Source organism: Pocillopora verrucosa, chromosome 14 (assembly GCF_036669915.1).
Source record: "Pocillopora verrucosa isolate sample1 chromosome 14, ASM3666991v2, whole genome shotgun sequence".
Classification (NCBI taxonomy): Eukaryota; Metazoa; Cnidaria; class Anthozoa; order Scleractinia; family Pocilloporidae; genus Pocillopora; species Pocillopora verrucosa.
Window position 1 is genome coordinate 7,994,310 of NC_089325.1, and position 9,743 is coordinate 8,004,052.

Here is a 9,743-nt window from a genome sequence, read left to right on the forward strand (position 1 = left end):
TGACTTCTCGAAAATTTTGCCTTTGTGCGTTAAACAAACATGCAGAAATCTAATCAGTAAGAAGTGAGAAAACAGGTAACTCCGTGACTTTAAGGCGAAAAAGAAATATCGATCGTTTTTTTTTGACAATTTTATATCATGAATTTCAATTGTGGTCGATTTTTATCGCCGAATCATTTATCGTCAAACTGTTTGACAAAGGCCTCAATGTACTTGAGTTCACCATTGTAAGCGAGACAAGAGTGACAGAAAAAGCTTCTTGCTAGCTAAAAGTCAAACGGTTTACAAATCAAATCTCAGCATGGCTAATTATAACTCGATGGCTTACTATCAAAGCGTATTAGCTCCACAATAAAGTACTTGAATAAAATTTAATCAACAAATTCTTGTCAAGTTGTTTCGCCTGTTCGTCTTGATACAGTCAACATTATTTACACATTGTTAGGAATACGATACTTTATAAGGCAAGCCTCGACGTGGTTTAACGGTGCAGCCTTTCGTTAACGTCAACAATCCAAAAAAGTTACCGAAACATCTCTACGTCAATTGTTTTGCCTTGTGTGCCCGACAGAGTTCATTTCGATAAAGATTTCGCGTTTTGAACTTTCCGTGGTTTCCTTTGCTTTTTCACTACTGTGTGACGCAAGGACGTCAATGAAGTGTTCCGGCAGATAATTAGCCAACGGCACCTCACAAAAGGGTCGGCGCCACACACCGCAATTGACATTTGCGAAGTATTTTTCAAACTAAACAATTGAATGCGTTAAAATGTAATTAATATAGATATGAGTTTATTTATTATCAGGCTGCTCTCTGATTGGCTGACGGTACACTGAGCTTCGATGTACAGTTTGTAAAGAAACTCAGTGACGCATAAAGTCACAGTCCCAACTTGGACGTATGCCGGTTGGATCGCGGCCGACCCCATAGTGTGTCAGCAACTTACACAATCAAACCATCCCTAAAGCCTTGTTCAGCGCCTCAGGTGACTTAAAGTTTTTGTGCTGCGGCTGGAAATCATCGTGCAATAAAATTTCAGCACCAAAAATATCCGCGAGTAAGATGAGTTCACCAAGAGATTCGCCCGAGCTGCCGTCCTACGACATCAACAACAATCAACCAAGCAAAGACTTTTCACAAAAGTGTGTAGACTCGCTCGAAGGTAAGATTCTCCTCTCGAGGAAGAAGAACGTAGATTACTTTCCAGGATTCTAGATAACTAAGTTCTAATTAGTTCAGGATTTCTCAGGGATTAAGTGTTAATCTTGCCTGAAACAACAATATGTGTTCTTACTTTTCACAATTGGAAGTGCGAACGTGCTGAACGCAGTGAAATGAGCACTTTTGTCACATTCCAGGAAGACGGAGCGCAGTGTCCTTACGCGCGAAGCGTGTTTTTCCTGCTCTTATTCTCCCCGGAAGGTGCTAATCATTTTATGAATGTTGTTTACGTTTTATCCTGCAGAGACAGCGTCAGTGGATGGCGATGGATCGAAGCAGAAACGAAAACAGCGAAGACAACGAACTCACTTCACCGCCTATCAGCTGCAGGAACTTGAGAAAATGTTTTCAAGGAATCGATATCCTGACATGGCTGTCAGAGAAGAACTCGCTATGTGGACAAGCCTCACAGAAGCACGAGTCAGGGTAAGGTAAATTAAACAAGACAAACACTAGATTCGACCAAGTCGGGGCCGGTAGCTCGCGCGGCAGGGCGACGTCTTAGTTGGGTGATGCTAAATAATTGAAGCGCAACCAAATTATCAAACGTTTGGCACGATGCACGACAAACGCCTGCAGATTTTCACATGGAAACTCATATATTTCCCGCACAATGAGATCGTTTTTTTATCATTATATTGCTAAGCTTACAAGGAATATGGCTGTTTGTTTGCACAAAAACAAGCGCCACTTAAGTCTGGCATTTTGAATACGGAATGAAAAAAGCGAACAGTGTAGTTGTCCTTGTGCTCGACGCGTGAATTATTTACAATACCACAAAATAACCTGGACCTTATTCAACTAATGGTACCGCCTTGAGGCAGATTCTCTGAAGGTTTCAGTTCTCTCAGTTGGATCCATAAAATCTCTTTGATCGCGAGTAGAACCAGTAAATTGGGATTAGAATCACTTTAAAGTCTCAAATATCGTCAAGATGTTTGCTTTTTTAATGCATTTCTTCAAAATGTATTTCCGTGCAATTACATTGTTTACCTCAGGCTTCGTCAAACCGTTTCAAAAGCACCTGGTTGTCAACAGTTCAAGTCGCTGCTCGAAACTCGTCAATTCCTCTTCATACAAGTTCAAAAGACAGCAAGAAGCTAAAAATCTCGTGCCTAGTATTTTCATCAGCCTTCTTAAGCCTTTTTTGTCCCGTTAAATCTTTCGTACCACCTAGATGATAGATCTGGAAAGCTTTCAGTGTTAACACCTTTGCAAATACCTGAATACCAACTGTACCTGTATTGTGGCTATTAGCAGAAGCAGGTGAATTTTCTGAAATGGTTGAGGGAAACATTAACAACGGGTAAAATTTGCTTGCATTTCAAAAGACTCAGAATCTTTCAAATTGTCGATATAAGAGCCAGCTATAACATCCGGTGTCTCTAAAACTTTAATGGCTGTTTGCTGCTCCCTGCCCTTGTCTTTTCATATTGAAAGCAGCCTAATAACAAACTCAAACGTGTGAAAAAAACTTGTTGGGATTCATTCCACTTTTCACACTTAGCTTCGAAGGATAAAAGCATAGTCTTAACTGGGCTTTCATAAACACTAGTTCGTCGACATTTTAGTCTGGTCTTTTTTAGCTTCTCTTAATGTTCTGTACTTAGACTCTGGTTTTGATAACATTAAAAACTTTTATCTCTCACGGCCATTTGTTTTTCAAGGAGAAGGGAAGTTTGATTTTTAAATAGACCATTAAAAATGTTAAAAGCTTTGTGCTTGTATCGAATTTCAGTAACGACGATATTCACAAACACTCAATACTGCAATTTATCATCACATTATTTATTAGATTGTGCATCACTTTTCATCGGCTAATGTGCCTGTAGATCGTCCTACACGTAATGTTGGAAGACAAACAAATAGATGTGACACATATATTATTTTCTTTCTATTAGGTGTGGTTCAAAAACCGTCGAGCAAAATGGCGCAAAAAGGAGAAAAATAACCCGCCGAATATCCTCGGGCAGGAAAAAAACAGCAGCATTATTCAGAGTGTGAATGGATTTAGTTTTGATACCATAGGTTCTATGCGCTACGACAGCTCGGAAACCACGCCGTCAGTGTATCCAAACTATGGTGCGAACTACTGGAGCAAGGGAGGACCGAGTATTGGCTACAGCTCCTTACAGCAGACTGGCAACACTTTGGGGTACAATTCACAGTTTCAGATACCTTCACCATGCCCGGTTCCACCGCAAATATCGGGATCGTTGAGTCCATTTTCAACTCCGATATCGAGCGAGAATAGTTCAACTTACGCCCCAAACTCATCCAGTGTGCCAAGTATGCCCTGTGGATATCCACCAACGTACGGTTACCAGGAACAAACTTCGGTTTATTTAAAAGGTAAAGGCTCGTCGCTAAACCACTACCCGAACTATTCTCAGTCGAATCCTTACAGTCCATATCCTTACGGGATGGCCGAAATACCGATTAATATTTAGCGTTAACAAACAATGCCTGACAATGGAGTTACTTAAAGGACTACACAGAGAAAAGAAGTTTTAAAAACACTCTTTTAAAGATGCCTTTCGTTCGAAAAGCAGTTGCTAGAAGTAGAACAGTTTGAACTGATTTGATTCTTCAGTTTGATTCTAGGTTTAAAACCGACATTAGCACTAAAACGTAATTAAAAAGCGAAAACGATCTCTTGAAGTTAATAGATGCAATCTAGTTGAGCTCGGGTGTTGTGTAGTCAATGCTGAATACATTTTATTTAAAGGTTTTAGTTACAAGATTCAATGTATTTAAAGTAGTTATAGAAAAGATCGTCGTGTCAGTTTTTAGACAAGCAAAGTGTTAAAAAGTTTCTGAAATTATAAATGAAGGTTAGATTTCCCTGAAATTTTTTCTAATAGTTTAGAATGTAATATTGTTCAACAGTCTCTGCTAGACACTTTCATGGATCACGCTTCAACGACATTCAAATTTTTTCTATTGTTCCTGGCAGACTCTCGGCGCATAATCATTTTGGACGAAACGAACACGACTTCGCGTATATTTTCCAAAGTTAATTCGCGTAAATCTATCGCCTCATTCAGTTAAGAACGGTTTGATACAAGATATAAGCGTTTCCTAATAATGGTTTTGTCTCAGGCCCGTGTATTTCTCGCGTCTTAATCCCGGAGTACATTGACTAAGTTATTAAGGTAATATCAAACTATTCTTGTATAAGGCGATGAACTGTTGAAAAGTGCTAACTCAAATGAATAAGTCTTTCCTTTTAATCTCAGCTGTGAGAAGTCACAACTTACAAGCGTTTACAAGAGACACGCCCGAGTTACCATAACAAGCACTTTGGAAAAGTGCACCCCCATAAAACAGAAAAATTTCGCGACGCACTAGAGCATAATATTTTTAATTTACGACGCCAATTGCATAAACCCGAACAGTATACAATGTTTGAATGCAATCTCTAGAGGCCGTGTTGTTTTGCCCTGGGAATTTTCAGCTGTATTTAAGTTTACACAGTCAATAAAAGGCTAAATGTTGTGCGCAGTCTTTGTGTAGTAATTCAGTCTTTTCACATACATAGACAAAAGAGAGAGCTCCATTGTACGTGTGTCTTCAGCCATAAAAGAGACCGCTCGAAAGCGCTTCGGTTCCCAGAGATTTTTTATGACCACCTGAGTTTTACTATGAAACCGAAAAATTTACGAAAAAAAAAACTCAGTTTATCTTTGAATTTTTAGCTTTTTTATCTTTCCAAGAAATGCATCTAAAATGAACACAGGAAAATGCAAATTGGCTAGACTTCTTTTCAAAATAGCTGTTTAAAAATTCAATTGACTATGAATGTCAAAAAAAGCGATAAAAAAAAGCAGTTTGCCGGACGCGAAAGGATGCGACTAAATAGGCCCATTACATTGATGTATCTGATGAAATAAGATAAATACACCATAAATTGTCAACAAAACGTCTTTATGCCAAGAAATAAATTGCATGCAACTTACGGAGATGAATCTTGCACGGAATCGCTCGATATTTTTAAGCGCGAGACAAGAAGTTTGACAAGCATTATTGAAATATACAATGAACAAACCAAAGACCTGTCTCGCTTTTCCTCTTGGCTACACAAGAACAAAACTACGGAATCTTTCAATACACAGGTTTTCTTTTTGAATCGTTTTGAGCTCGTCTTTGTTTATTAAAAGTTGACAAGGTCCGCGCGTAGTTATCAATTCTTGTCATCTTTAGGGTTAATTTACGGCGCAATTTCCAGGAAGGAATCAACGGAAAACTGATCACCTTTGCAACGATTGTATTCATTTGTCTGCCTCTAAAACCGCGATATACATATATTTTTTCTATTCGTATCAGATTCACTCGGAAAAGATTTGTACAAATGATTCCTGATAATTTAGATATTGCAAAGAAATCTTGTAGTGGCTTCACTTTAATTGCTTTTGGGAAGGCGGTTTTCTTAGGTTTTCTAATATACTTTTCCTTTGAAAAACCTTTAATATCTTTGTTGGTCGATACAGAAGTACCGCCATTGTGTGGCAATTATTTCATGTTTTCGGCTATATTTCCGCTACCTATGGTAAAAATACAATGGCTTGTGATCATACACATCTGTCCTACTATGGAAATAAGCATTTTCATCACACACTTTCAATCACCCATTATGCGCATCGTGGAAATAGGAATCACCGGAGGCAGTTTTGAAAATGAACCCAACACCTATGGTGTGAGAAAAAAATCGCTGTTTAAACAAAAAAGCTTTACCGAACTGGTTGAAATTTGGTTAACGAAGTAAATATATGTACTATTTGCCAATCTTATATTTAACAAGACCTCAAATGGTGTTAATGGTGATTACGAAAATAAAAATAACTCAATAATACATAACAATATTTAAATTTCCTGACGATTTGAGGCGCAAGCATTTCTTCTTGTTTTTAATAAACACACGAAAATCCACTTCTCTCAGATAATATTACACTTCGAAGTTTCCTCACTATTCGCTTGTGTTCAATTCCATATTCTCTGAAACCAAGAAATACTCAATATTTCGCTCAGTTGTTTATTATGTCAGTTTCTCGTTTAGTTTTAGACTATCAGTGAACCATCATCTCAGAAAATATCCGCTGATATATCGATGTATCAGCGCAACAAAAGTATTCATCGTTTGAATATATGTACAAATGTATTTGTGTGGGAACAGTTTTTAAAATAAAAATTTTCATGTTGTTTACAGGATGTACATGATACGGAGTACATCAGAGAGAACAGCTTGGATAACGCAAACACATTATCTGGAAATGTTTTTTGGCCCTGGTTTTATTTTGCTTTGTTTGCAAAGATAATTTTCAAGAGTATTCGGCTCTATATTTCGCACGAAGGATGGCTTTAATTTTTTTTCGCATCAATATGAAAGTGGATAATGACGAATGCTGTCGGAATACATATAGAAAAATGTTACATATCTAATGCACAAAATAATACAAGAGGCTTAGAGCTGTTATATTAAAAGCCAGCTGAGTTTTGCCCGGAAAAAAGTTTCCGCGGAGCTTGATGATTCAGTCGGCAAACGCTACTTGTTAATTACTGGACGCTTACCAAACCCTGCCTGAAATACATGCTCGAGTCGGAAAAAAAACAAAGAGTCACTTGAAAATGAACCGAAAAAAATCATCTGTTGTTTTTTCTCTTAATGTATCTGGATAAAATGTATATTGTTATTATTTAACAAATACTGTTTGTAAGGGGCCCAATTAACATCCTTACTCTCGACCGCTTGCAAGTACTTTGAGTCTGAAATAGTTGGTGGGTTAAAAAAAACAACAAATATACATATTTATTCAAAACCGAAATTTATCGGATTTCATGCTCTGCGAACATATTCCGTCGAAAAAGCTAACGAGCGACACCCTTATTTTTAAAGATTTTCAGGTGCATGAATTTTTCCTGGTGTAAATCCTGGTCTTCAAAGGCACCATCCGATGTCAATTATGTATGTAGTTCATAACTTTACCAAAATGTGAACTTATTTCTTAATCAACTACTTAATTTATACGTATAAACGTAACGTTTAGTAATACCATCTTATTCCGACCAGATTTAGCTGTTAACTCAATACTCAAGAGGTGTAATTATTCACAAAGGACGCATCACTTGCAAGTTGAAATCCTCCTAATATTACATTTTTTTCGTTTATTGACACATACGAACAATAGCGCACAACAAGGAACCACAGTGTTCCCGATAACGATGATGTGTCGTCAAGGTAGTTAAAAAAACTCCATACGTTTATGGAAACGTAGGACGGTGAAAATTTATGAAAGATAGGCTTCCTCTATCCATATGAAACTTGATGATAAACGGCGTGCGGAAAATTTTGTCATTATCTGCTTTGACAGTGTACTTGTCACTTCTTGAAATCTCAGCAAGAAAATTTTTTTCTCAAACAAGCGTTGTCTGATTGAGTTTTCCTTGACAGCCACGTTTATTCGAAGTCCGTAACCCACATTACGTGCAAACAACCAAACTCTATTTTAAATGCTAATGAACTATTGTAATTTTCAAAAAAGTCTTTTACGGCGCCTTGGACCCCCACCCACAGAGGTTGGGTATGATATGAACCGCAAGTCAATCAACCTTGTCGTTTTAATTTACCGCACGAAAGAGCTGCCTTCATGTTACTTTTACCGTTGAAAATATCAGAAATAAAGAAAGTCAAGCAAAAGCAAGTTATGGTAGGGCTTGTAAACGTAAACGAAGTTAAAGAGAATTGCAAACATGTTAGAAGCGGTACTGCAGCTCGGAAAAATTAACAACATTCAAAAACATATTTCCGTGATAACGGGCTTGGTCGTTAGAGTGATCGTTTGTTTTCAATTTTCCTCATCTTTCAGGCCTAAATCTGGAAATTTTTTTCCTTAAGGCGATCTTCCACGTTGTTTACCTTTTCGGTTAAGATATTTCACGATTGAGCCAGTGATGCTGGGTCATTTTGAAATGTTCCTCCATGACCTCTTGTAAAACTAGTTTGAGGGCATGGTTTCGTTGCTCGACGACGCTGCATTAACAATCATATTGAAAACAAAACAATGAAAAGAAACTGGTATTCTCTAAAAGCGTACTTGAATCATTCAAGTGAAGAATCCATTAAGAATGAAAGCACTTAACAGCTATTTTTTTCCAGATAGTAACACAGTAGCCTTCACTCGCATAAAACTACACGATAAACGTATCGTGTCGGGATTTTTGTACCCCCCCCCAAATTATGTAATTTTTTTTAAATATAACTACTCACTCTCTCTTGCCTGGGCAGAATTGTCAAGCAGCACTCCTAAGGATTTTAAAATGAAAGTACTCTAACAAATGGTACTTTTTTTAATGATCCCGCATGCTTTCCGAGACGGAACTTGGAAACTTTTTCTTTTTTCCTAAAAACGAATTGCTGGCTGTTTGGTACCCTGAGAAAAGCGCAGAGATGTTTTTGAAACTCCTGTGTTTCACTTGCTCTTCAACACCGACTTTATTTCTAAACCCATTCTCATTGCTTTTAATAGAAAAACATACTGTTCGGTTCTGAAGAGGTAAACCAAGCGTTTACTCGTCAAATGCATGGTGTTACAAACGAGGTTGTCTCTCAGCAGTCTTGCCCCTAGTAGTTGGAGAAGGATCCGTAAAAGGATAAACAACCTTAAGTATTTTAAATGTTTTTCTTTAAAGTGATTTCCCATGCTTTCTAGAGCACTGGACCAAATTGGTTTCATAAGACCCATTCCAAGTCACTGGAAATAAAGAAGCTCTTAAAGACAGGATAATTAAAGGCGTAAATAGTTGTTTATGTTTTTCCCTTTCACTTCAGCCTACATTTTTCACAGACAAGCGAGCTGAACGGAAAATGTTTGGCAAGAGTAATTGTTTGCAATAGCTTCCAGTCATCATGGTTACTATGACGACGATCCACTTCCCAATGTTTTTAGCATTCACTGCTAACACTATAAGTCGATCAGTTATAAAAAAATAAAAGAACCTAAGTGTTTTGTTTATGAGTTTGTTGTCTTAAATAGAATAAATCGTAAGTTGAGGCCTTAATTTTTATTACTATCATTCACGAAATAATCATTTGATGGTGACGTGTGTAAATACAAGTATATACCGGATATAACTACTCGTACCTAAATTTTCAATTTTGCAGAAAACTTGTCTTCAAGCGAAAGTTTTGAGCGATTCAGAGATAAATTATGAAGCTGCACTTCTAAAATAAGCCATTTTTTCATATGCAGTGGCTGCTCGAGTGCAAGGATTGGTAAAAACAGAAACGCGAGTGTGCGTATGGAGAAAGACTATATAAAGAGTCATGATGCCGTTAGGGACAAAAGAGTAAAATGGGATTTGCAATTTTTGCTTTTTGATTTGACGTTTTTGTCTTTGTTCGCTGACTTTTGCTCTGTCTTTTGTCTTTTTTTATTGGCTTTTTTGGCATGTTTTCTTTTTGTCCCTTTCTAAGAGGATCTAAGAGTGAGGAACAGAGAAAGAAAGAAAAAAAAATTTGAAGTGGG

General features: G+C 37.4%; 1 protein-coding gene across 1 annotated transcript; it reads left to right on the plus strand.

Moving 5' to 3' along the window:
• The first annotated feature begins 890 nt into the window (after positions 1-890).
• Positions 891-4,721, plus strand: LOC131776499 (pituitary homeobox 2). Its single transcript, XM_059092694.2, has 3 exons — positions 891-1,162; positions 1,466-1,647; positions 3,123-4,721. The coding sequence occupies exons 1-3, from the start codon at positions 1,063-1,065 to the stop codon at positions 3,669-3,671; spliced, it is 831 nt and encodes a 276-aa protein (XP_058948677.1). The 5' UTR covers positions 891-1,062; the 3' UTR covers positions 3,672-4,721.
• Positions 4,722-9,743: the final 5,022 nt, after the last annotated feature.